The sequence below is a fragment of the Aythya fuligula genome, chromosome 11, assembly GCF_009819795.1.
Source record: "Aythya fuligula isolate bAytFul2 chromosome 11, bAytFul2.pri, whole genome shotgun sequence".
Lineage (NCBI taxonomy): Eukaryota > Metazoa > Chordata > Aves > Anseriformes > Anatidae > Aythya > Aythya fuligula.
In genome coordinates, this window is record NC_045569.1 from 9,420,771 (window position 1) to 9,448,529 (window position 27,759).

Genomic DNA, 27,759 nt, shown 5'->3' on the forward strand with positions numbered 1-27,759 from the left:
TTGTACAATAGCACAAGACGAAATCACAGGTCACAAACAGAATAAAGACCCAAGGTGGAAACACCAGGCATAAGCTAAAGCATGAACTGAAAACAGCAGCCTGGTGGTAAAATGCAGTGCATAAGGAACAAAATTCCCATTTAAATAAGTATCAGACACTATTTATACACTGGCCTGAGCTGAAGACACAGGTGATGCACTGAGAATAGAGATCCAGGGATGGAACACAGGGATAGGAGCTGAAAACAGCATGCTGGTGGTGAAACACAAGGCAAAACAGCATCAGGTGGCTGGAGCCGGGAGCAGCCTGAGCATCTCCTACCTGCTTACCTCTGGAGCAGACCTGTGGGACCTGGAGCTGGCAGCAGGGCATGAGCTGCAAACAAAGACCCAGGGTAAAACATGGGGCTTAAGCCAAAATGGTTATGGTGGTAGTGAAACCCAGCCAAAACTAGTTATGGAGCAGTGTATGCATGCTAGCACAAGGTGAAAACAAATGCCATGAGCTGAAAATACAGAGCTGGAGGTGGAACCTAGGGCACGGTGGGCAAAACCACAAGGAGCTGAAGCAGTTCCTACCTGGCGTGTGCTGTGGTGCTGAGATGCAGGGCTGGGGCTGAATGAAGGCCTGGAGCTGGAAACTCAGGGCCTGAATTAAAAACGTAGACCTGGAGCTCAACTGCAGGGCTTGAGCTGAAAATGAAGATCTGGGTGTAGATAAATCCTGGGGAGCAGGGTGAGATGAAAACGTTGCCCAGCTGGAGCTGCACGAAGCTGGAGCACCTCTTACCTGGAGCAGCCCCTGTGGAGCTGAGCTGCAGGGCACGAGCTGTAAGGAGGCAGCGCTGAAAGGAGCCGGAGCATCAGGTGTGTGCAGTGCCTGGAGCTGGGGCAGGGCCAAAAACCCAGCGCTGGAGCTGAAATTAAACATCTGGGAACAAAAGGTGCTGAAAACGTAACGGGGGGTGAGGACATGGCACTGGGGGGGTGAGAATGGGATGTGGGGATGGGAAAGGGGCATGGGGATGGACCCAGTGGGGAGCAGCGGCCCCAGTGCAGGCACTGCTGGGCACAGTCTCCACTCACCAGCTCCTGGCAACATGGGACAGGGCAGGGCAGGGCCCCCTTGGCCCCAGGACCCCACACCCAAGGGACCCCTCACCCACCCCACCCACTCAAAGGCACCCCCTGCCCAAACCACCCTCCCCAGCTCAGCTCCGCTGCTTGAAAGAGATTAAAAATAATAATAATAAAAAAGCCCAAAGCAACGGGTTTTTAATGGGTTCCATCTTTTTTTTTTTTTTGGTGTGAGTTTTTTTTTTGCTTTTTTTTTTTTTTACAGCTGGTGAAAATAATAATAAAAAACCAGGCGTCCCGTTGTCCCAAGGGCTGCGTGGGCAGCCTGAATTTCAGGGGAAGCACCTCCAAATCTTTGCTGCTTTCATCTTATGGGGAGCATGGTGTTGCTGGAGACCCCCCAAAAAAAGGCAGAAAGGGCTCAATGACCCAGCTCGCTGTTGCTAAATGTGAGATCTACCGGCCCGGTAGCATCTCTCCCTTTATTCCAGCTAAAACTTGTCATCAGCTTCCATCAGAAAATGGAAAAACGACGCAGGTTAAGGAGAAGTTAAGTATCAAAATATTTCAGAGAGTCTCTCTCGCTTCCCTCGTGTCATGTGGAACAGCTGGGGTGAGTTTTCTGGGGTGGTTTTGGGCTTGAGGAGCTGCTGGTGGTGGGGCTGGGGCAGGTGCCGTCCTTCAAGCCCCCTCGGCTCAAGATCTGCAGGGAGAAAAACAACGATTTGGGGCTGAAAAAGGTGAAGGGATTCCTTTGGAAAAATGCATATTGCAGCTGTTCCTGCTCCTAAATAACACGAAAATGGGGAAAATTCAATATAAACACCCAAGCAGGGTGACGGAGGAAAGCACTGACCCACAACCCAACCCTTTGCCAAACCCATCCCAAAGTCATGACAACAATTAACCCTCCACCTCCTGACTCGTCCGTCCCCAGGGATGGACAGAGCCTGGTGGGACAGATGGACGGGCTGATGGACAGACAGACAGGCAGCTCCTTACTGGGAGATCTTGCAGTTTGTCGTGGCGACGTAGCGGCCGGTGTAGTGGATGTTGCAGCGCACCACGTTGTTGGTGAAGTCCGACTCCAGGACGATGTATTTGGGGTTCACTTGGACCTGAGCAGTGGTGGAAAAACACCGTGCAAAAATGAGCAAAAGGGGAAGAAGAACCCCAAGAAACGAGCCCACACATTGACAAATTTTGCTCCTAAAAAGTAAAAACATCACCTTTAGGACGTAATTCCCTGGCTGCACGTCCGTGATATCGATCCACTGGCAGTCGATGTCGGCGTTGTAGGTGTCGTAGCACCCTGGGCTCAAGCCCTGTGGGGAGAGAAATGAGTTTGAGGGGTAGGGAGATGGGTTTGGGGACCAGCCCCGAGGACCCCGACCGGTCGAGGAGCATCCCGAGCCCAACCTGGGTGTGGGAGGTGCAGGCGTAGCGCTTCAGGTTGCCGAAGTCGCAGGTGGTGTCCTCCAGGCAGAAGCTGGCCTTGTGGCCCTCGGCCACCTTCCTGCCCGTGGTGGCATCCAGCAGGTCGTAGTGGCTGAACTCGTCCATGCTGTGGTAGTGCCTGGGGGCGGGAGGCCGTAAGGGTGGCTGTACCCCCCCGAAAATCCCCCCCAAATTGCCCTGTCCCCACCCCAGGTGTGAGTTTTGGGGGTGTGAGGGGCTCCGCAGTGACCCCACGCTTACACCAGCCCGTGGCCAAGGGGTGACACAACCATGGGGACTTCTGGAGCAAGGAGGCAAAGCCAGGTGACCCCCCCCCAAAAAAAAAAAAAAAAAAAAAAAAAGATCTCGGGGCTGCAAGCAGGTGAAATGAGCCACAAAACCATGGGGGAAGGAGAGGGGGTACAGAAGCAGGGGGGCCACGCGGGTGTCCCCAACTCACTGGTGGCAGCTGTGCCACTCCCAGCTGTGCCGGGGGCGGCTGGGCAGGAAATCGGCCGTGCCCTGGTTCTTCACCCGCTGCGGGAACCGCAGGAGCACCCGCACGTCGTAGTCGGTGGCCTCGGCTGTGTAGGCGGTGCTGGGGAAAGTGGAAGTTGGCGGTGGGGCCATGCCCTTCCCCTTCCCTCTCCTACACCCTTCATCCACCATCCTTCTTCCTCTGTCCTCCATGCTCCATCTTCCTCTTTCATCCTCTGTCCTTCTTCTCCATCCTCTATCCTTCACCCTTCACCCTCCGAACTTCATCTTCCATCCTTCACCCTCTGTCCTTCCTCCTTTGTCTTCCCTTTCTCTCCTTCATTCTTCATCCACCATCCTTCATTCTGTGTCCCCCACCCTTCTCCTTCATCCTTTTCCTCCATTCTCTACCCTTCATCCTTCACCCTCCATACTTCATCTTCCATCCTTCATCCCCCATCCTCCTCCTTCATCCTCCATCCTTTTTCCTCCCCTTCCCTTTCCTTCTTCATCCTTCATCCTCTATCCTCCATGCTCCATCCTCCTCTTTTATCCTCCATTCTCTACCCTCCTTCCTTCATCCTCCATCCTTCTGCATCCTCCACTCTCCATCCTTCACCCTCCATCCTTCATCTTCCATTCTTCACCCCATCCTCCTCCTTCACCCTCCATCCTTCCTTCTCCTCCCTCCCTCCTCCTCCTCCCTCCCCCACTTTACACCATTTCCAACCTGTGACCCCCCTCTCCCTCTCCACCCCGTCACCCCCAGGACCCCCAACCTACCTGGCCAGGCACTTCTCCTCGGCGGCGCAGCGCAGCGAGTAGAGGTGTGCCCGCTGCACGTAGGTGGATGCCTGCACGTAGTTGGGGTCGGGCACCAAGTCGGGGAGACCTGCGGGGGACACACGGCCTCCTGTGTGGTGCACACCCAAAACACCCACAGGTCCCAACAGCTCCACCAGCGTGCTGGCCCCAAAGGGTCGCCATATGGCCAGCAAGGGGATAAAGTGCAAGGACTGGGGGGGTTGATGGTCTCCGGGCATGCTGTGCCTCAGTTTCCCTCATTGCAACCTTGTGCAAAGCAAAGCCCTGTCCTGTGCTCTGTGCCCAAGGGTGTTGCACCTCTGCTTGGCCTCCTGTGAGCTGGCCAGCTCATCCTCATCCTCCATCCTCATCATCCTCATCATCCTCCCCTCCATCCTCATCCTCACCATTCACGTCTCCATCTCCATCGTCATCTCAATCCCATCCTCACCCTCACCATTCCCATCTTCATCTCCATCCCCATCTCAATCTCATCCTCACCATTCCCATCTCCATCCCAATCCCATCCTCTTCATTCCCATCTTCATATCCATCCCCTTCCCCATTCCCATCTCCATCCCCATCCCAATCCCATCCTCATCATTCCCATCTTCATATCCATCCCCTTCCCCACTCCCAACCCCATCCCCAACCCCATCCCCATCCCCAGCACAAGAGCCAGTCCAGCTCCCCCCGTTGCACCAAGGATGTTTCCAGCATGTTGCATTTTTTCCTCCTGCCTTCCCCTTTACTTTATTTTGTTTTGTTTTATTTTATTATTTTGTTCCACGGGCAAGAAGAACAATGCCTCCTTGTTTCCCGGCCGGGCCTCCCCCGAGGGATCACGTCACTCGATTGGAGCTCGTTTCCTGCCCCGCTGCTTGGTCATCACTGCTGATGTAATGCCCAGGGGGGTCTGCGGGGCGAGGGGGAAGGCAGGAGGGCTGCAGGGACTTTTCCCCCTTAAAATCCCATAAAACAACACAGCAGACACAGAACGAGGTCCCCACCGAGCCGCGTTTTGGGGTGAGCACCCGAATTTAGTGCCCGTCCTGCTGGTGAGATGCGGGGAGAAGAGTTTGTCCTCGTCCACAAAACAACACTTCCTCGGCCCTGGTGTTTATAATAAATTCTTGGACGCTCCCGGAGAAACCCGACTCCTTCACCAACGGGGACGTTGCCCCCCCACGCGATGCTCACCCCACCCGGCCCCGCTGTTTTTGTAGGGTCGCCTTCCCAGCCCGCATTTCAGCTCGGATGGGCCACCGTGCGAAGGTGCCCCTGCCACCCTCCACGCCGAGCCCCCCGTGCCAAATCCTCCTCCTTTCCGCTGACCGAGCTCTTTTCCACCTCCTGCAAGCCCGGACCTGGCAGCCCCCCACCGCTGCCTCCAAAAAAAGGGACAACCACAGCAAGAAAATGTTTGTTTTTCCTCCTCCGCCCCCTTGCCTCTCAGCCTGCCCAGGGAGCTGCCAGAGAAGATTTCCTTCTCATGCACCGTGAAAATCACAATAACAGCGAGCCAGCCTGCTCCCTGCCACGCTGTTTGTGCAGGTGTGAGGGGCTGAGCCGAAAAAAAAATGCTTTTACAAGCCCAAATGCAGGGAGCAGGGCTGGCACCTTCCCCCTGCAAGGGGCGAGGCAGGTACTGACCTGGGAGAGGCGACCCAAAGGATGAAGGACCCCGAAAACCACTGCGACATCACCTCGGTTTGCCCATCTGTAAAATGGACGCAGCGAGGCTGCGATGGGCAGGATTATCAAGACAGTGGTGGCTTGGGGATGTTTTTTTTTGTAGTTCGGAGGGAAGCAGGGAGAAACGTGCCAGGTCCTGCTGTTTTTAAGTGACCCACGCACGCACACGGTGATCCAGGGAAAATAAAGCCCACCCGAGCCACGTGGAGGCAGGACCCGCTGCCCAAACCACACGGTGCTCGCCACATCCCAACCTGAGCATCCTCAGCGAGGAGCTCCCATCCCAAGCCCAACCCTGCCTTCAAGGAAAAAGAAGAAATAACATCAACACAGAGCAGCAAGCTGAAAAGCAAGAGGCGGTGCAAAAAAAAAAAAAAAATCAACCGAAAACGGGATTTTTCCCTCCTTTCTGTCTGAAAAGACAGCCAGATGTCTTGGCCAACTTGAGCTTCGCAGGAGCTGACTCACTGCTCAGCAATATTCGGCTTCGCCCAGAGACGGCTGCTTCTCGGGCTCGATTGTTTCCCACAGGTAGAAAAATCACGGCGTTAAGGAAGAGGCAAAAAGCAAACGTGCTTTTTTCAGTGAAAAAAAAAAAAAAAGTGTTGGAGTGAATCAGGAGAAAAAAGGAGGAGGAGGAGGAGGAGGAGAAGGAGGAGAAAAAAGGAGGAGGAAAAGGAGAAGGGTTGGGGTTGTTTTTATTTTAGAAAGTTCACATGTGCTTAGTACTGCAGGCTGACACGGATAGACGCAGACACCGCTGGCCTCCACTTCCCCAGCCCTTGGTGCTGGGCCAGGAGGAGGTGAGGTCAAACCCATAAAATTGGCGCTTTGTTCTACACCTCCTGCCTGAAACGGGGTCCTGAAGGGGGACGAGCTCCAGGAGGTGGGAGGCCTTGCATGCCCTCGGACCAATGTGGGAATTTTCCAGCCCTGGCACGGCCTCGCTTTCTCCCAGAGCGGGAGGAACCGGTACCAGGTAGGGGACAGGCCAAGGGACCCACTGGGGGAGGCCTCATCGAGGCTCGGAGGGGAGGTGGAGGTGGAGGTGGGTCCCTGGGGAGCGGGGAGGCTGCAGCCAGGAGCACGGGGTGGGAGAGCACCAACAGCGCCTTGCCACGGCACCAGTACCTGAGCCATGGAGCTCCAGGACACGGTCCTGGGTGACTGGAGGCTCATTTTGGATGGATGGAGGCTCACTTTGGGTGGCTGGAGGCTCACTTTGGATGGACGGCTGGAGGTTCACAGTTGGTTGGCTGGAGGCTCACTTTTGGATGGCTGGAGGCTCACCCACACCCTTACAACCCACCAGGTGGAAGCCGGGGGCGATCTAATTGCTTAATTAACCCCCCCAGGCAGCCCAGCCGGCGGTGAATGCCGCGCATTCCTCGCGGAGCCGGGCGGGATTACGCGTGTTTGAAGAGATTAGGGGCGTAATTAATGTTTGGCTCCGCTGCCAAAAGCCTCCTTCCCAATTAAGGAACCTGCCCAGGGTGGCTCTGCAGGTGACAAGGTGACCCCGAGGGGTGGCCTCGCTGTCCCTCCATGGCACAGCTAAGTCACCCCGAGGGCCCCAACACCATTTTGACCCTGACACCATCCCCGTCATGCCCTGGCCTCCAGCACTGGGGGGCAGAGGTCCCCTCTGCACAAACTCCATCCCAAAATCACTTTCCCACACTTCTCCTGCGAGACCTCCCGCTGACCCGGGCTGGCTGCTCGCGCTGTGCTCCCTCGCTTGCACACAACGGGGCCGGGCTGTGGGGCTCTTCCCAGAAAGCAGGGACGGGGCCAGATGGGTTGTGGGGTCAGCCGGGTCGGAGGCTCCAGCCGAGGAGGGTTTCCCAAGGGACAGGCAGGGATCAGATCCCCCAGGCTGCTGCTCCTTGCGCCCTCCAGCCCTGCCTCAAATTTCAGCAACCCTCAGCCAAAAGCCACAGGATTGCACCGGTGTCGGGTCAGTAGGGCACGGAGCCACGGCAGCCCTGCTGTGACCTCTGCTGGGCGCCTCCCTTGAGGGATGGGGATGATGGAGCCGGGTGGGGGCATTGGGGTCCCAAGGGAGGCAGTACGGAGCCACACACAGAGCACACAGCATGCAGCCACCCCATGGAGGCAGGATGAGCGGGGACACAGCACAAACCCACCCCATAAACACTGTGCGTCCTCATCCCATGGCACACATCCACCCCACGGATGCAGGAGGAACTGGGACATGGCACGCAACCACCCCATGAACACAGAAGGGCCCCTAACACAGCACACAACCACCCCACAAGCACAGTGCACCCCTATCCCATAGCACACATCTACCCCATGGATGCAGGAGGGCCTGGGACATGGCACAGAACCACCCCACAAGTGCATCATGCCAGCAATCCCATGGCACATATCCACCCCACGGATACAGGAGGGCCTGGGACATGGCACACAACCACCCCACAAACACATCACGTCGCTATCTCACGGCACACAACCGTGATGCAAGATGACCCGGGACAAGGCACACAACTACCCCACAAGTGTCACATCTCCAATCCCACAACACACAACCACCCCACGCTTGCAGGAGGACCCAGGACACAGCTGGCCCCCAGCGGGACCTGCCCCTGTCCCTTCACATCACCCCCACCCCACCCCAAAACACCCTCCCCAAACCACATTCCAGCATCCCCAGCCCCTCAGCCCCTGTGTCAGCATCCCCTGGGGTGCACCCACCACCAGACCCCGATGCCACGAGCTCAGGGCCACCATCCCCAAGGGCGAGGGGGCACCGGGGGCACCGTCCCACCTCAGGACCCCCCAAAACTCACCCCGTCCTCCTTGGCTGGGCCTGTAGACGCTCCCCACGCTGAGCCGCGCCTGGCTGTCGGGGACGGCTTGCGGCACCTCGGGGCTGCGGGCGGGCACGTAGGGCTCGGGGCGAGGGGGCACGTAGGGCTCGGGGCGGGGGGCCCCGTAGGGCTCCATCACCACCCCGAAAGGCGGCTGCGGCTCGTGGGGCTGGTACTGGCTCCCGTACGCCATCCCGCCCGCCTGCGGCGAGCCGACGGGCGCTTGGAGGTTATCCGTGGAGGCCACGCCGCGTTGGTCGAGGCCGAAGGAGTCCGCGCCGCCCTGCTCCGCGCCGGCCCCGGCGTCGTGGTACAAGCTGTGGGAGTACCTCCGGTCCAAGCCGTCGGCCGGTTGAGGGGCATAGGGCCGCTCGGGGTAGTAGCCCTGAGCTCGGTAGGGGCTCTGCTCCTCCCCGTAGTCCTCGTAGCGCGCTCGGGGCTGGAAGGGGTACACCACGCTGGCCCCCGCCGCCGCCGAGGCCACGGCCGCCCCGCCGGCACCCGTGGCGCGGTAGTAGGCGTACGCCTCGTCGTAGGATGCCCGTGGGGCCGCCTCGTAGGGCTCGAAGGGGGGCTGCGGGAAGGGCGGCTGGGGGTACAGCGGCTGCCCGAAGGCCGCGTAGGCGAAGGACGAGGAGGACGAGGACGAGGACGAGGAGGAGGAAGAGGAGGAGGAGGAGGAGGAGGAAGGCTGGCGCTGGCGTCCTGCCGGCCTCAAGCGCGGCGAGCCCACGCTGTCGCCCACCGGCCCGTCCCTCCAGTTGTCGGGCACCTGCCCGAAGCCGAAGGGGTGCCGAGTGTGGCCCCGCACCGTCTCGGAGCCCAAGCGGGGCGGTGGAGGCGCCTGCCTCCGACCCCCTCGGCCGGGAGCTTCGTCGGCCAGCAGCAGCCGGGCCCCCCCGGGCCTCTCTCCCCCCGGAGGCACGTACTCGGCGCCGGTGTTGAGCAGGCTGTACACCCGCCCGTTGTTCTCCCAGCGGATCAGCTGCCTCCAGGGCTCCCCGGCCCTCCCGACGGCATCCTGCCCCCCGGCCAGCAGCCACAAGCCGCAGCCCAGAGCTGCCCAAAGCCCCCACCAAACCCCCCGGCCCCCCATCGCCTCCCCCGCTACCGGCCCCCGGCCCCCGGGCGGCTGCTCCTGCCCATCCCCGCCCGGCCCGGCTCGGCTCGGCTCGGCTCGGCTCGCTGCGGGGCAGCCGGAGCTGGGGGGGCGGCCGCCGGCTGCCAGGCGCCTCCTCCGCCCCCGCCCCGCCGCCGGGGAGGGGGGATTTGGGGAGTGGGGGGGGCCCCCGAGCAGCCCCCTCCGAGCTGGGAGCTGCGATCGGCTCGGCTGTGGGGAGAGGGGGCTTCAGGAAGGGTCTGGGGGCAGAGGCATGCCCCCTTCAATTAGCCTTTTCCACCCCCCCAAAAAAAAGTCCTCCCCTAAATAGTCCCCCCCTCCCCCCCCGAGTACCTCCCCGAATAACTCCTCCAAAATGTCCTCCCCCAAATACCTCCCCCAAGACATCCTCCCCCAAATACCTCCCCCAAGACGTCCTCCCCCAAGTACCACCCTCCAAAATATCCTCCCCCAAGTACCTCCCCCAAAAGATCTCCCTCCAAACGCCTCCCCTCAAAACGCCCCCCCACTACCTCCTCCCAAATATCTCCCTCCAAATGACCGCCCCAAACACCCCCTCCCAAATAACCCCCTCAAAATACCCCCCCCAAATATCTCCTTCCAAACCACCTCCCCCAAATGATCCCTCCCAATTCCCCCCCTCGAGATGCCCCTTCCCAATTGCCCCCCCATTCCCTCCCCAAATAGCCCCTTCCCACATATCAACCCCCCAAACACACCTCCAAAAATACCCCCCAAAAACTCTCCCCCTAAATACCTCCCCCAAACACCCCACAACCATCCCCCCACCCAAACACCCCTCCCAAATATCCCCTCAAATACCCCCCAAAATACTCCCCAAACACCTCCCTCCAAATCCCCTCTCCCAAATGCCCCATTACCCCCCCAAACATCTCCCACCAAAATACCCCCAAGCACCCCCTCCCCAGTCTATAACCCCTCCCAACCTATAACCCCCCCAAATAATCCCAGAATTTCGGGATTGTTTCCAATCAGGATCAAAACAACAGCAAACAAAAACAGTGTGGTTTTGTTTCTATCACCCTCCGGATATTTTGGGTAAAAACCTCCCCCGGACATCAGCGTTATACAAAAACACCACAAAACGGCCCCAAAAGAGGTGTGGGGGATACAACACGACCCCATTTTCTGCAGGGACCCAACCACAGGCCTGATGCCGGGGTGAAGGGCAGACCCTGAGCTTTGGGCTCTCGGCTTCCAGCTGCACCAAAAAGGGGAACTTTTCCCCCAGAATTCTCCAACTGTGGCATTTTGGAGACTTTCCTGGATTCTTGCCTCACCCCTGCTTGGGGAAACCGAGGCGGGATCCCGGCTGGTTTCCCTGCTGCTTTAGGTCCCGGCTGTAGGGCCGCGCGTTTCCACGTGGAGATTTTTTTCCTTTTTCCCTTTTCCCCCCCTTTCCGTGCCCACAACCCGGGAGCCGAGGCCAGCACGGGGACGGATGGGAACAGCCACCCAAGGAGGGGCTACCCCAGTGCTGGAGGGACCGAAGCGACCCCCAAACCCCCTCCCCGGCCCCATGTCCCCCCCATTTCTTTGCTTCTCCCTTTTCCCTGCCGCGCTCCTCCCTTCTCCCGCAGGGACTGGAAATGCCGGAGTTGATGCAATAGGCAGCGGCGCTCTCCAGGAAGGAAAAGCCTGGCCCGGCCTCCCAGCCCTGCTTGGGGACAGGGACATGCGGGTTACCCCCCCTTGGCTGTCCCCTAGCACCCCAATATCCCCCTGCCCCACTTTTGGGTTCTCGCTGCCCCCTCCTCAAACCCCCCAAACCCTTAGGACATCGCTGCGGCAGTGGGGACTCTGGTCCCCGTCCCCCTTCTCCTGGGCCACAGGGTTCCACCCCATGTCCCCGAGGGGGCTCGATGTCCCCTGAGGGCTCAGGGGGTGGCCCCACGTCTGTCCCAAAAAACTAGGGGGTGGCACACGGCAGCGGGGCGAGGGGGCAGCACCCACTAGATGGTGCCAGCAGCCCACGCTTGGGTGGCAGCGCTGGGGACAGCCACCTCCTGGCGCCCCACTGAAACCCCATGGGAAGCCACCCCCTGGGGTGACAAGTCCCCATATCCCATATCCCCGGTGGTCCCTGCCAGGAGGGGATGGATGTCCCTCGGGGCAGGGGGGGGACGGAGTGGTGCTGGGGGACACCTGGGGTCATCTCGCCCACCGATGGGGCAGCAGGACCGGGAGCTTTGGCTTCAAAGGGAGCAATGAAACGCAGAAATTGTCCAAGAAATCCGAACAAAGTAGCCCTTGGGAATTATATTTTGGGGTGTGTTTTTATTCTGGGGGCTTGCAGCAGGGAGCAGCATCCCAAACATCACATCTTCCCATGAGAAACCCTCTCTCACCCCCTTTAGGTACCCCCAAATAACAAACCGGCTCCTCCCCACCTCCCCACAGCTCCCAGCACCACTTAGCTCGGTGTTTGCCATGAGCATGTCACTTCTTAATTTTTAATTAAGAAAAAAATTAATTTAACTCACTTAAATTTCTGCTGCCCTTTGAGACCGAGACCACCCGGCTGTGAGCAAAGCCCAGCGAGGGACCAAGCCCACCCCAATAACCATCCCGCCACCTTCCAGCCGTGGGTGAAACTGGATGAAAAGGGACATCTGTTTAATCAGAAAATGGTGTTTTCTCCCAAAAACACTGAGTTTTAATGCGAGGTTCGAGGGCAGGTGGCAGCCTTGGCGTGGAGCTCGCTGTCCCAGCACATATGGGGTGCAGGAACCAGGGCTGGGCGCAGCACGTCTCGGGCAATAACCCTGCTCCTCCTCCCCCCAGCTGGAAACTGGGGGCACCCCAGTATCCCCAGTATCCCCCGTGGTGCCACCAGTGCCTGCTCACCCCTAAGAGCTGGGTCACCCTGCCCGGTATCCAGCTTAAATAGGGGCTGGGGGAGGAAGAGCACCAGTGGGAATTAAAAGCACTTGCCCCCCCCCCCTCCAACTCTGCTTTATTCCACAATCAGGGCGCGATCCTGACCCCGTGCCTCAGTTTCCCCACGGTGGGAAGCCCCGAAGGCAGCAGGCTGGAGGAGGAGAACCCAACCCCTCCACGCCCCCACTTTTCCCCCAGACAATGCAGGAGGAAAGCCCCAACCCCCCCAGGCAGTGCCGAGCATCTCGCCCTCGCCTCCCTAGCAAGGAAAACTCACAGCGCCCGAGCGTGGTGGCTGCTTGCTCCGGAGTGGTAGGTGTATAAATATACGGTGAATAAAATGAATAGTTTTGTTTGTTCTGCTCTTATCTAATTTAATAGCTTCTGGGTGAGCAATTACTCGCTGTAACAAGAGCAAATAAGCAGCATTAGGGTAATTGGCTGAGCGGTGCTGTGCTTTATGCTACATAATGCGGCGGGAGGACCTCAGCACTTACTCTTAAAAGGAGCCTTTTTGCTCGGGTCAAAATAAACAGACACCCGTCGGAAAGGGAGGTGGCCGGCCCCGGCATCGCTGGGGTGAAAAGAGGAGGAAAAATTCAGGAAGGCAGGAAAAATCGAGGAGGAATTGGAAAACTGGTGGCTAGAAGGTGGCCAGCGGTGGTTGGAGAGGGGTCGTGTTTTCTTCCCGTGTCTTCCAGGGGGGTGAGCACACAACAAATCCAAGCGTGGAACCTCCGAGCCCTTCTGAAAGCCTCCCAGTAGCTCCCAGTGCTTCCAGTTGGCCTTGGAAGCAGGGGCTGGGGAGAATGTGGGTGCTTGTCCCAGCCGTGCCTGGGTTTGGGGCCATCTCAATGGGATCGCATCGTCCCAGGGGCATCTCCCAGGGCTTCCATCCCTCCTACTGAAACCACCGTGATGCCGAGCCGTGGTCCAACTCTGGGCCTCATTTTTCACCTCCCCAAGTCCTCACCTTTTCTGACCCCCCCGTCAAAGCACAGGAGGACCAAGGATGCTCTCCTCAGAGAGGAGGACGTGGAGCACCCTTATCCACACGACTGGTTGGCCCTAAAACCTCCATCACCTTCCAGCAGCACCCTGAGGTGATGTCCATCTCTGTTTTATAGCGGGGGGAGAGAAAAATGCTTCCTCACAGCAAGCTGGTGCCTCATGCACAATCACATCCCCTTCACTAGGAGCAAGACAGGGACCCCAAAAAAGCTGCACCCCCCCCCAAAGCAATGGCACCCTACAAAGAGGCCTCCTGAAACCATTTCCAGGGGTTAGCTCCCAGCTGGCACAAGGCTGATTATCGCTGTGCTGCCCCTGATCCCACAAAAGCTGCCTCACGCCAGGAATCCACACACCCGCCCGTGCCACGGCACCTAAACCCCGCCGAGAATAGCATCGAGCCCAAATCGGATCGCCCTCGTTGACTTAACCTCGCTAATCCTACAGGGAAAATAAACCCACGAGGTCGGGGAATTTCTGGTGCAAGCGCAAATCCGGCTTCGTTTTGCTAAAAGCCACGTCTGCCTCTGGATCTGCAGGTTTTGGGGGTTGAAAGGGAGGCAGGAGGATGGGGTGGGACAAACGTGTGGCTCCTGGATATGCTGAGGTCCCAAGCTGAGGCTCGCCTGCCCCTTCTCAGCATTGCACGGGGACCCCGAGCAGCTGGGGAGGCTCCTGCATGCTCCCCCCTCACCAGCATCCTGCGGGGGAACAACAGAAAAATAAAATAACAAGCCCCGCTGCACGCACCGTGCTTTGAAATGGAAAGGAAGGAGTAGGAGGGGAAGCAGAGCAGCGGTGCTCGGGAAGCATAATCTTGTTAAAAATCTCAGCAGGGACGCGGCGTAATTAATACTAACAAATCCCTTTCAGAACAATCCCTCGGTTGGCTGTGCCTAAGTCAGGAGCCCGGCGAGTACCTCCAAGGCACCACCGAAAAATGCAGCTGCTTTCAAGGGAGAAGGGATTTGGGCAAGTTAGGGCACAAAAAGGGTGCCGGGACTTTTTTGTGCTCTGGGTTTGCTCAGGAATAAAGGGAAACCACATTCAGGCCTGGGCTGGGAGAAAGAATGGGAAGGGGATGCTCAGGCCAGCGTGGCTCCTCTGGAGCAATTGCATTTAGGAAAGCAAGGCTGAGTTCCCAAGGATACAATGGGACAAATGTGTGCCTTAAGATGGAGAGGGACGTCCATCATCTGCCACCAAGCTGTGCCATGCACGATGTCCTAGGCTGATAAAACAACAGCAAAACAGCCTGAACTCTGCCCTCGGCCAGCTCTTCCTTGCTCTTAGTAGCAAAACCCAGGGGGTTTTGTGGCAAGGGGACAATGCGCTCTCACCCTGTATTAATATCCAGGGGCCACTCCAAAACTTAGCAGGACCTTGAACATATTGGCAGGTTTTTGGGTCCACCTGCCAGCATGGGCGAGGTCCCCAGGAGAAGCTGAGCAGCTCAGCAGGGAGTGGGGCTGGGGCAGGAGCTGCAAGGATCTGCTGGCAGGGCAAGGGACCGGCCAGAAGGGATGCGGGGTGCTCGGGGTGGTGGCAGGGACGTTCACGAACACTCACCTCCAGATGTCATCCAAGGATTTGGACATTCACTGGAAGGAGAGGCAGAACCAGGGGGCAGCGAGTCACTTCCTCACCTTCCACTTCTGAAAGGTGAGAAAAGCAAACCATAGTCAGAGACAAAGATTTTAAGGGCAGAAAGGGGGATTTGTGAGTGGCAGGGCAGGGATTGTGTTGCCAGGTTGGGTTTTGTGGGTCTGTTCTTGTTCAGGCTGCAAAACATACTTTTAAAAGTCCACTTTTTGGAGAAGTTGAGCTCCAGCATGGCACAAATCTGCTGCCTTGTGCTGAGCAGAGCTGGGGAAACTGGGACAGCTCTGCTGGCCGGGCCCAGCTCTGGTGGGATGGGAGGTGAAAAGCAGTTAAAGCCAGAAGAGAGGGGGCATTTTCCATGTACAAAGAGTTTTAGCTCTGAAAAACATGCGTAAACTCCTAAAAGCTCCTCTAACCAGATCAGTTTGTGTCCTGGAAAAGAATAAGGGAGTAAGGAGATGCAGCTGGCTGAAGGCATGGCGTTCTTCTAAGGTCTTCTGCAGCTGGACGCAGCCCCTTTCATTTCCAAGGCAGCACCTCATTTCTAAAGCAGCCACTTCGAGAAAAGCAAGCCCTACCTTCCTGCCTGGGCTGGGCTGATTTATGCAGGTTACATTGATTTGTAACATAAATTTTGCAGTATCATTTAATATTCCTTTTGTTGTACAACTTGGAGCAGCCTAAATGGGAATCTGAATATAATCATGCTATTCACTGAAGTAAGCTCCTTTCATCCACAAAAAAAAAAAAAAAAAAAAAAAAAAGGCCTGGAGGTGCTCTCCTGACTCCCAGCTTCTCTCTAATGACATCTCTATCTCCTGCCTTTCTATATATAATTCCCTCACTCTGGGTCACTCGACCCATCGCTGCAACGCTGTGGGCTCCAGGCGATGCTGTAGCAGGTAGAGTGCAAACAACGTGGCAGCTCTGGATGAAAAAGGAGGAAGAAAACCAGCTGTGGATGAGAAAAGAGGGAGAAAACCAGCTCAGGATGAGGAAAGAGGGATAAAACTGCCACAAATTGGAGCAGCTGGGGGGATGTAGGCACTCAGGGACCTTGCATCTTGTCCCTTTGGTCCCCAGGTGGGAGGACACCCATGGCCCTGGGTCACCTCGTCCCCAGCCTGGCACAGCTCCTGTGTCCCCAGCAGCAAGCCCTGGCCCCCCCAGGTGCTTCCCAAGCACCGTTTTTAGGGCCAGGCAGGGACATTCCTCCCTCCCCAGCCAACAAGGGGGAAGCAGACTGTTTTCGCAGCTCCCTGCAAGTGTGACAGGGTGTCTGGGCTCGTCTCGGAGCTCGCCCGGCTGCTTTCATGGGAAGGAAAAGCTGTTTTTAGAGGGGAGAAAAAAAAAAAAAAAGAGTGTTTCACCATAAAATCAATTCTTCCTCACCGGGCAAAGCTGACTAATTTGTAAACTGTGAGAAAAGAATAAGGGAAAAAGGCAGCAAGCAAGAGATGCCAAATGAGGATAAGCGTAGAGCAGAGGGATGGCATTCCACCAAGAACTTTTTTTTTTTTTTTTTTCCCCAGAAAAATAAGGGGGGAGCAAAGTCTCAGAGGTGTCAGCTCCTACGGACCCCACAGCCCACCTCCTTCAGTGCGAAAACTGAGCCCTGAGCCAACTTTTCCTACTGAATTCCTGCCTGGGAGGGTTTTCCTAGAAGGTTTTGCCCCCGAGACCCTCAGTCCCTACAAAGCACCAAAGCCAGCTCCTGAGCATCCGATGGGGTCTGAGAGCTTCAGGTCCTCCATCCCCAACCCCAAAAGGCTTTGGACAGCAGAACCTCGAGGACTTTTTGGGGTTTGTCATCTCCTGGGCTTGCTGATGACCTATTTATGCTGGCTTTGGTAGATCTCAGCCTATATCCCGTGCATAATGTGATTACAAGGCTGTATAATTGCTTCATAATTGTCCTTCTTCCTGAGGCTGGCGCACCCTGGGGTTCCAGCCTCTCAATCTTAATTAAAAGTATAAATCTTGGTCTTGATCATCATTTCAGAGATGTGTGTGTGTGTGTGGGGGGGAAGTGTCCCAGCACAAAACCAGCCTCTGGGACGGACAGAGGAGGTTTCCCATTTTTTTTCCCCAGTTTTCCCACTGGGGAAACCAGCCTGCAGAAGGAGCTGGGAGGTGCCACTGCCTCCTCGTTAGGGGTCTAATTGGGGAGCATTGGAAGCAGCGGTTCAGCTCCCCAGGTCCCTCGGCAGAGTGAAGCCTCAAGAAGAGAAGGCCACACACCTGATGCACCCAGCATTTCTGAGCAGATGCGGATCTGGAAAGGGAAGGGGAAGGGGGAGCCGGGACTGGAGCAGGACTTGGGGGCACGGAAGCACTCTGTGACACCTCCATGAGCTCCTGGACACAGAGGCTGACACCTCAGAGACAGCACCACTCCCAAATGAACGTTTAGTGAAATATAATTTCTGTTTTCCGGTTACTTAACGTAGGAAGGAGAGGCTCCAGAGCTCACCACGCCACTCCCCCCGTATCCATCACAGCCAGGCACCCCAAGACTACCCAGAGAGGTGACACTGCCTGTTATGCAAGGATGTGCCTCAATTCCCCAGACCTCTGGAAGTGATGTGGAAGCCTCACCTGGCATGGGACTGTGGGATGGCAAAAGGGGACAAAAAAAAAGCTGCCAGCAACCCCAACCAACTCTCCCACCACCCAGGCACCCCACGGGTGGACCTGGGATGCCTCATCCTCAGCATTCAGAAGAGACCAGCACTCCCTGGGTGCTTGGGGAAAAGGGCTGATTCGGGGACATTTTACTGTTGGTTAAGCTTTTTCCTCCTTTTGTCTAATTCTGCACACCACTAGCACAACGGAGCTGAATTATGGCTGTGCAAACAAGCCTTGTCTTTGTTTTAAAGCTTCTCTCATCTCCTGGCTCCTGGTTCTCACAAGGCAAGGAAGAAAAATCACTCCCTGCTGCCCAGGCTTTTACGGACCTCTGTCACAGCCCCATCCATCATCCCTCCCCTGTACTGATGAGCAGCAGGTATTTAAGCTTTCCCCATACTGATCTTCTGTTCCACCCCTCTGATCTCCCTCGACTTCCCCTAAATTGTCCCCCAGGGAGCTCTGATGTCTCAATGCAGCACTTGGGAGCCACGAGGAAGGTGCAGACAACATGCTATGTCTGGCTGAAGCCTCTGAAGGTGAGGTTTTGGTTATTTCCACATCTTTAAGCACCTCACGCCCACCTGGGACCAGTCTTTCAGGCCTGTGATCCGGGAGCCTGACTTGTTAAAATCGCACATCTTGGATCACCAGGCAACCTGTGAGTGCTCTCCGCAGTAAGCTCAGCTCAGCTGTCACGCTCTCCTGTCCCCCGGCTCCCCAAAACCACGAAAAAGCCAGAGAAAAACCTCCATGCAAAATTCATGGGGGAATTCCGAGGAGTTCTTGTCTCCTGCTTGTGTGAGTCAAGGTTGGACCCGTGAAAATGAGAGAGGGAAAAAAGGAGGTGAGTTTTTCAATCAAGCTAAGCAATATGGGTTTAAAAGAGGCTGAAGGCAGGATGCTTTGAGAGGCAGGGAAGGACGTGGGGATGGAGAAGCCCCTCTTTGCCCAAATACCTTTTTAGCCTCTCCGATAGCATCTTCCCACGACCCATCCATCTTTTATGGATGGAGGGCTGCAAACGCTGCCTCCCTGCTCCCAGTTTTGCTCTTAAAAACTGTTCCATCAAGGAGATCTATGGAGGGCTCAGCTCCCAGCTGACAAGCTATCTGTTTGAGGTTGATGTGCCAGAGAACATTCGCTACGACTTATTAATGGGAAACTGCCGAAGGAAGCAATCCTACGGGCAGCCACCACCCAAACACGTCTCCCTTATCAATTAACGCTCCCCATCAGGGTGAAACAACGTTTTAACTCCTTGCTTCGGTGCCCAAGGACCCCAGGAAGGGGTAGGATGGAGACATGGAGACCCACCTCACCTGCCAGGTCTCCAACAGTGATGGTGAGGAGGAGCAAGCAGGAGACGTGACTCCAGCACGGACCAGGTGGCAGGGACGCACCTCTCAGGGAGGAGAAGAGCAGCCAAGTTTAAATGAAGCACGCTGAAGCCACTTCTGTTACATGCTGACAGCTCAGAACATTTTAATCCTCTCTGCAAAGATCCCCAAAGGCAGAGAGGGGGCCACTAATGGATGCTCTGGGTTTGGGGTAAGAAGGGCTGCAGGCAGGTAGGGTTTCTGCTCTTCCCGAGCAGTCGCCCAGAGAAAATTCCTCCCTCCCACACTGGCTTCATTCAAGCCAGGAAAATAAAGCAAATGAAATAAAAGCAACCCTCCCAAACCACATCAGCTAGGAAATTTAGGTGATCGCGTTCGCGTACGTGTGCCCCGGGCGATGTTTTACTCCCGGCACGCTACGAAATGGAGCATGACCTTGCCTCCTTGAAATCAAAGATTTATCCACGAGTGCTTGCACAGCTCATTGAAACAGGAGAGGAGCAGAGCTGAGAGGAATGGACAATCAAGCCATAGCTGTTTTCTCTCCTGAACGCACGTGAAAATAGATGCAGCTTTTCCAGCCAGGCACTGACACATCCGATGTGACTGATGCCAGGGCTTTTTCTGGCTTAAGGTTCCCAACGTTGGGGTTTTCCGAGCAGACAAAAGCCCTGCTTGTCTGATAAACACCCATGCAGCTCGTGTTTAACTTGACAAGGGGACAAACTGACAAAAGCCGTGAAACAAGAGACTAAAAATGGATATTGGGTGTGAGGAGGTGTTCTTTGGATGAGGGATGGGAAAGCCTGGGACTGCTGAGCCCGAGGGGCTGAAGGAGACACGAAGCACCCAGTGCTGCTCCCTCCGCCCACCAGATGGTCCAAATGCCCCATTTCACACCTCGGAGCAGCTGGCACACGTGCTGGGGTGCTGAGCCAGCAGCGTTTTGGCTCCCAACCTGAGCCAGCACCACACCTCCACCAGCGCTCAGCACCTCTCCTGGCCAAGGGAGGCAGTGTGACGCTTTTATAGGTGGGACGTCATTTTTGGTATTGCTCCATCTGCTCATGGTATTACTTCCTTTTTTATAGGGTCAATAAATTGTTCAAAAAGCACTTTTATCGAGCCATTTCCTAATGAGCAACTGCGCCAATTGGCTTTTTGGACAAAGTCAAGGTAATATTGACTGTTTATGTCAGGGCAGTAAAAAGCTAATTAATGTTAACCCTGCAAAGTTCAGGGGTCCTCACCTGCCTGGAAACACTTTAGATCGATTCTTTCAACATCCCTCAAATCCCAGCATAAACACAGTACCCTGAATTACTTGAGGCTGCACACCGGTACCTCTTACAGAGCCCAGGCTTGGGTTTCATTGGGAAATGTTCCCAGTTTTTACTGGCAAATATAGAATTGGGATTTTTATTGGGAAATAGGTAAGCTCATCTTAGTGTTTGTTGTGAAGTAGGCTCCCCATCCATTGGCAAAAAGTCTCTTTGGCCCTACAGACAGGCTGGATATTGTGTTGGGCATCCCCAAGGAGATAACTACAGGGAAAAGGGACCAGTGCTGGGTCGTGCCCAGAGGTAATGTGGGAAGCAAGCAGACCTGGAGGAGGGCCACCACGTTTCACATGGACCAAAATGCAGTCAGACACAGACACGGACCAACAAACAGCAGGACTGGGTGGAAAAGGGGAATCAGAGATACAAGAGGCTTTTCAAACCCATTGCCTCACCTCGCATCGCCGCCAGCAGACAGCCCAGCTGGCACCGCGGGCAGCAGCGGGGCTGGGAGAGGATGCTCCAGTCCAGAAATGCAGCCAGGGTCTAGGAAAAGACAAGAACAACTGCCCTCAGTGTGGTTTATGAGCAAAAAAATAGCCACCCATTGTAATTAAATCATTGGCAGGTTACCCACCAGCATTGTCCCTTTAGAGGCTTCAGTCATTTAAAATCAGGTTTATTTGGGGTGAGCTGGAAAATTATGGGGGCCAAAGAGGCAGACCATGCTGAGATCACCTATACAGTTGTTTGCTCCGAGTGAATTACTCTGGTTTAAATGCAGACATGAGGTTATACCCAGGACAGATTTCCTAGATAAATAAGCCACTAGCCTTTTATACTTGTAACCAGGCAACATGCAGACATGTGGGCGTAGGATGCCAATGAATGTTTATATTGGGTATCGTAACCTTTATTTACTGCTGGACTGGTGTTATTCTCTCATTCTGAAAAAGAAAAGAAGGTTTATTGCCAAGCTGAGTGGGTGCAGACTCAAGCCTTATAACCAAACCCCATAGGAAAAAGAGCCATCAGATCCCCATCCCGCCACACCAAGGTGGCCCCTGGTGCAGCCCTTTGGCACGGGGAGCATCTCCTTAAGCATTTAACATGCTCAATCACAGAATCACAGAACTGTAGAGGTTGGAAGGGACCTCAAGAAATCATTGGGTCCAACCTCCTTGCCAAAGCAGGTTCCCTAGAGCAGGTTGCCCAGGTAGGCATCCAGACGGGCTTTAAACATCTCCAGGTTTCCCTTGTGCTTTGTGCTCCTTTTCCCTTCCATAATGCCTAATCACTTGGCACTGTGGGAAGTACTGGAAAAAAAAGGGAAATAGGAGTTTTCACCCAAAAATGCTGCCAACGCCAGCTGAGCTCTCTGGCAGCTCCCATCTGTGAGCGTGTCCCACAGGGCAGCAGATTTGGGTTTCCCCTTGGGTGCAGTGAAGCCTGGTTCGATGAGCAGATGCATTTTCAGTGATTTTGGTCAGCCAGCTGGGTGGGGGAGTCATCCAAAAAATACATCACTGGCCCTGGTATCTCCAGGTCACAGCACTGTGATGGGGACACTGCTCTTATTGAACCCCCTGCTGCATTACATCGGGGATGAGCCCCAAATCCTGCCACCATCCACTTTGCCCCCATCTAGGATCCCTCACCCATTTAATTCCCACAGATGTGTACAGCAGGGTGGTGCACAAGGTGGTTTAGCAGAGCGATTTGGGAGGGCTTATGCTTTTTTTTTTATTTTATTTATTTATTTTTTTTTTAGGAAAACGCCCTCAAAAGAAGCTCCTGATGGACAAAACAAGCCAGGCACAGCCTTTAGGCATCTCCTGGCCACCCCACAGCAGCACCCATGTCCAGGGGAAAGGTGCTCCTCTTTTTTCCTCTTTTTTTTTTCCCTCTTTTCTCCCTGAGACAGGGCAGGTGGTGAGGCAGGGACCAGAAACCCGTCCCTGCTGGGTTATCCCTGGGTAACTCATGGCATCGTCCCAGGATGGAGCAGCAAGGTGAAACCTCCTGCCACAGGTGGGAACCTCCCTGCTGCTGGCATTGCCCCTGCTGCCCCCGCGCCTCCTTCTCTCCACCCCTTCCTATCTAATTAATTGGAGTAAGCTCAGCTTGAAATAATTGCTGCTGTGGTGCTGGGAGGGACCCTGAGACACTAAACAGGCTCCTTGAATCAGAGAAGGGAAGCTTACAAAACACGATGTGTGGTGCTAAATTGCCTTCTGTAGGTCTAAGAGTGAATGAACAACATGTTGCTGCCAAAACAGCTCTCTGGAGAAGGCATCCTCTACCCCAAAATAAAGCACATCTCACAGTTTAGCCCCACTTTTATGTCCCGTAGGAAATCCCAAATGTTTGGTGGGTTTTATTGCAACCTGGACCATGAAGACAAAATTGTGCAATGTCTCCAGGGAGGAGAAGTTTAGGGAAGGCTTCGATGCAAAACCCAAATGCTTCAGTCCCGCCCTGCCGGGTTGTTTCCCTTCGATAAGTACAACGTGCCATTTGGCTAATGTTTAAGCAGGGTAATGTAAGATATAATGCAAGCCTATACGTAAGTGAGACAGCAGAGAAGTCAGGATGAATGCAGAGTGATAACATCTAAATGAAAAGTTTTGATGATCACAATGAAATGAGATTGAAAAGATTCATTATAACACTTCTGCTGTAATGGTAGCGGGAATTTTTTATTTTTTATTTTTGATATTAGTATGCTTCTAGCAAATTTTGCAGTTAAATAAAACTGCACGTTTCGCAAGAAATCTCCTGCAGCAGCAACAACACAGAGGCTCTCCTGGTAATGTTTTCCTTTGGGAGATTTCCTGCGCATCCCGAATTAAATCTGGAAGAGGACGCACAGAGAAGCCCTGCCTCTGCAGGGACTCCCTGTCCCCAGAGCCACCCGAGCGCAGGGAGGAGTTATTTTCTGCCAGCTCGGTGTGTTGAACTGGCTCAGCCACGCACCAGAAAAGCACAAGCAGCAGTGACACAGCAGCGAAGGGGCCAGAGAGAAGGGAAGGAAATAAATCCATTAAATTCATCCATCCTATGCAGACACAGCACAGCTCGCCTCTGGCCACCACGCTGTCCCCACCGTGTCACGGTTTGCTCAAGCTTCAAGGGCACGGAAGGAAAGGGGAAAAGGAAAAGCCTGAGAAATCCCCGATGCATTTATTAAAGATCATTTTGGTCATGGCAGAGAATTGCTGGCATCTCCAGCCCCACCGTCTGAGCAGCTGCCGTGTGGCCTCCAACCCTTCCTGCTGGAAGCCAGCCTGGAAATCATCTGGCCCGAGTAAAAGAGCCGAACCCGAAGGACGGGGGGATTTGTTCCTTGAAATCAAACCCAGTTAATATCCTGCCCCAGGGGAAGCAGAGATCTCTGCCTGAGCACAAAAGCAAATAATGAAGGAAAGCAGCAGCAGCAGCATCTGCCCTGGACATCGTGCACACCGAGGCAGGGGGGTCTGTGGGCAGGGTGAGGATGCGGCAGTGGAGGAATGGGATTAAAATTAAAATCAGGATGCCCAGTGCAGTTGCCCTGCTCTCTCCCCTCCACTCGGCTAAAACCCAATTTTGAAGTCCTGCCTTGCCCAGGAGCATTTTCCTCTCCTTCACACGCTGCAAAGGCGCTCGTGATCTGTGAGCATCTCCCCCTGCTTTCCTTCCCAGCAGCTTGCTTCCCTGTCTGGCAGCCTCTGTACTTCCAGCCCAGCTCCTTCTCCTCTCCCCCTCGCCCACGGAGCCAAAGGAGAGCTGCGTGTGGATGGCAGCTCAGCTCCTCTTTTACACACATCAGGTTAGAGATCCTCCAGGACTTTTTCACTTTTTCTCTGTTTTTTTTTTTTTTTTTTTTTTTTTTTTTTTCCTCTCTCTCTTGTTTTTTGAGCTTCCTCCCCTCCTGTTAGCTCATTTTAGCCCCAGCATGCTGGATACACGCACCTGGCTGACGCTTGGAGAAGATGAATCCCTCTGGGTACTACATAAATGGGGAATCCTTTTAATTTCTCAGAGGAGCATGTATGTTCAAGCTTCAATATGCACTTTTTGGTGAGATAGTCTCTTTTGAGGAGACCACATCCCATTCCCCAAGGTCTGGGTGAACCCCAGCATTGACCAGGTCCTTTGGTCCTTTGCTGCATCCCAACCCCAAGATGTACCCAGGTCAGGCCCACCTCACACAGAGGATTTGATAAGGAGGCAGACTTGGATGGCTCAAACCCTAAAGGTTTGAGGGCTTTTGAGCTTTGGGGCTCAAACCGTAAAGGTCCCAAAATTTGGAGCAAGGTGTCCCTTGGGGGAAGTTTGGGCTGAAGACAAGGGATTGCTCCTCAGACTGCTTGTCCTCCAGGGGATTTTACTTGAACGTTTGTAGTCCCTTTCACTTCAAAATGAGGTGGAAATAGTGAAAACAAAACAAAACAAAAACAAAAACACTGGTCTACATTCTGACAAAACTGCTTCTGGGCAGGGAAGCTGACCCAAAACTGGTGGGATTACAAGTTTGTTTTCCCAGCTAGCACTGGGATTACCTTCTGCATCGGGACTGAACAACTCATCCTGCAGTTGTCTTTCATCCCCTGAGGCTGCATTGACGAGCAGACTGGGTTAAACGTGGTGTATTAACCGAGAAGGGTACGAATCAAAAAGCCAAATAAATCATAGATGCTGATTGATTTATACGGTTTAAATAAAGCCTTTCAAATGGAGACATTATCCACTGGAAACCCTTAATGAAAAGTTAGCAATGTTCTCAGAAGCAGAAATATTCTCAGCATGAAGGCAAGACATCTATTAAAGCCAGTGAAATTAGATGAATGGGGCTCAAAGCTAGCGGTTTTTAATACACCAGCTGGACATTGCAAATTTAAGCTAATGCCATCCGGAATTAGTTCTGCTCCCAAGGTATTTCAAAGAGCAATTTGGCAGATATTTGAGGGATTAGGAGGTGCTGGAGTTAGAGCAGATGATATTTTAATTTGGGCTGTGGGACCTCAAGGACCATCATGAAAGACGGAGGCGACTTTGCAGATGAGCCCTATCTGTGTGTTTAAGAAGTCCAAATGCCACAGGTATCGTTGGTCCCAGGTGAATCATGTTAGCAGTGGTGTTCTCCAGAATAAACCCAAAGCCAGTGATGAAGCAACCTTCAAAACTATTCCAACATCAATATTTGAAGACAGCAATAAGGAGATAGGGCACAAAATGCTTCTGGAAGGGTGTCCTTCATGTGCTGCCTGTGCAGAGATTGGAAACTTGCTGCAAGGGATGCCTCAGCCTCCCTTCTGATGGACACATTGTGCCTTGGTGTGATTTCTAAATGCAAACAGGTGTCTTGAAGAGATTCAGATTGAAAAATGAATAAGAAATTGAAAAGGTCAATGAGAAGGTGATGGACGAGTGTTGCTTGCAGTGAGGTGTGTGCCCATGCTGCTGTCCCCATATGGTGACCTCCAGGAAGATAAAGAAGTCCCCACTGAGTGGTGACACCAGCAGCTGCTCTTTTTCCTTTTTCAGTTTAAAAAAAAAAAAAAAAGAAAAAAAAGAAAAAAAAAAAGAGAGAGAGAGAGAGAGAGAGAGACAGCATTTACCCTGTTTATAATATTGCTCTGGATCAACATATTAATTATTGATACAACCAGAGACGAAAGCAGTCTCCAAACACCTCCTATTGCATCAAGCTAATGCGCTGCATTTTCATCCATCAAACTCCCTGGAAGGGAAAAGCCTACAAACAAGTTTTGATGTCGAGGAGAGAGCAAGGCAAGGAGGAAAGCCCCACCGTGGTGCCAGCACTCAGCCGGGGACCCTGGGCGAGGGTGACAAGATAAATACAGGCTCCTGCCAGCCACAGCAAAGCTCTGTGCTTTCACTGTGCCCACAGCCATGAAGAGATTAAAATGCTCTTTATTTAAAATATCTGCTTGGATATCTCTCCTCCTTAGCTGCTGCAGGATGCCAGGAACCACAACATAGCACATCTTCAAAAAGGATGTGTCCCAGACCCCATTACTCCACCTCAAAGGAGATCTTCACCCCATCCTCAGTGCCTCCAGACCTGGAAGTGCAACCCCATGTTTCCAAACCTTCCTTCCCCACTCAGAAACAAAACAATTAGTATTTAGTACATGCACCCCACCTGCCCCAACCAAAAAAAAAAAAAAAAAAAAAAAAAAAAAAGACAACTGCAAGCATCCAATTCCTTTTCGTTGTTATTTCCTAGGTTTTTTGAGAGAGGCATTTTTTAGTGCTGGAGGTGGCCAGGCTTTCTCATTTGCCTCCAGCTGCATCTAAATAAATCAGTTATTACATTTCTCCAGGCAGGGGCCAGGAATACTGGCCCAGGCAGCCAAGGGACACCAAATTTTATCAGCCAGTAATGAGAGTGGCTGTAGGATATCTCCAGGGACAGAAAAGGGTTCAGCCAGCCTGGGTCCCGTGCTAGTTCATGGGGGACTCTCTACTTTTGGACTTTGTACAGCTGCTGAGTTGTTAATAGCTTGTCCTCAAACAACCCAACTTTTTTTCCCCGATTCCAGAAGCTTTCTCTTCTACTCATCAGCATATCAAATTTCTTAATAACGGAGTGAAATAACCTGAGAAGTAATGGAAAACAGGGAAGGATTAAGTTTTCCCAGGGACCTTGATCTCTTTTATCATCTCATTGTCTTCAGAGGGGTGGTTTTCTTTCAATCTAATTATCTGGTGGATGTGTGTTGCCAGCTCTCTGATGCATCCAGGCTTCCATCAAAACAAAACAAAAAAAAGAAGATAAATCCCCCGTTATTGTTTTTTGATGAGAAATTCATGCTAATAACTTACGTTTGGGAAATAATTTCAGTGAGTTTACCTTGTTTTCCTGAGAGATGTCCCACAGGAGCTCTGTGATGGAAGAAATGGCCACAGTGAAGATGCAGCTGCTGTGAAGAAGAAAGGGGAACACAAACACATTTCCTGAAGTCACGTCCCCAGGTCGGGGATTTTTAGACGCACAAATCCCTCACTAATGGCACATTTTCTTAAATATTCTGTGCAAGAGGAGCTGCGGCCAAGCTTAGAAAAAGTTGCAGCATGCAGCGGGTATAAAGTGAAAGAGGAAGTTCAAAAGTCAAAATTTATTCAAAGACAACAGAAAGGAGAGATTTTATAGTTAGATTGATGGTTGGTACAGAAGGGCAAGAGAGATAATGCAGAAAGGAACAGACATAAATATATATTGAAAGATATCCTGGACAGATAAATGTGATGCAGATAGATGAATAGATAAAAATGACTTAGGTAAATAGACCATAGTGAGGGAAAGGGGGGAGGGGGAAAATCACAAAACAAATCATGGAGCTTTATTTCCCAAATATATCCTGATCTTTTTACTTGCAAACCTAAAATGCACATCCAGGACAGCCAGGCAAGAGGAACATAACCATATTCTAGTAACCACACCAGTCAGCCCAGCCAATGGTCCCCCTGTTTCCTTGCACAGAACATCAGCAGAACATGGCTCCTAGCAGATCAGCTATTTCACAAGAAATATTCCTCCGAGC

General features: G+C 53.7%; 1 protein-coding gene across 1 annotated transcript; it reads right to left on the reverse strand.

Annotated features, from left to right (window-relative positions):
• Positions 1-1,247: 1,247 nt before the first annotated feature.
• Positions 1,248-9,420, reverse strand: LOXL1 (lysyl oxidase like 1). The gene is made up of 7 exons (XM_032194970.1): positions 8,304-9,420; positions 3,775-3,883; positions 2,975-3,112; positions 2,497-2,653; positions 2,307-2,402; positions 2,080-2,195; positions 1,248-1,780 (listed from the first exon to the last, which is right to left on the reverse strand). The coding sequence occupies exons 1-7, from the start codon at positions 9,418-9,420 to the stop codon at positions 1,774-1,776; spliced, it is 1,740 nt and encodes a 579-aa protein (XP_032050861.1). The 3' UTR covers positions 1,248-1,773.
• Positions 9,421-27,759: the final 18,339 nt, after the last annotated feature.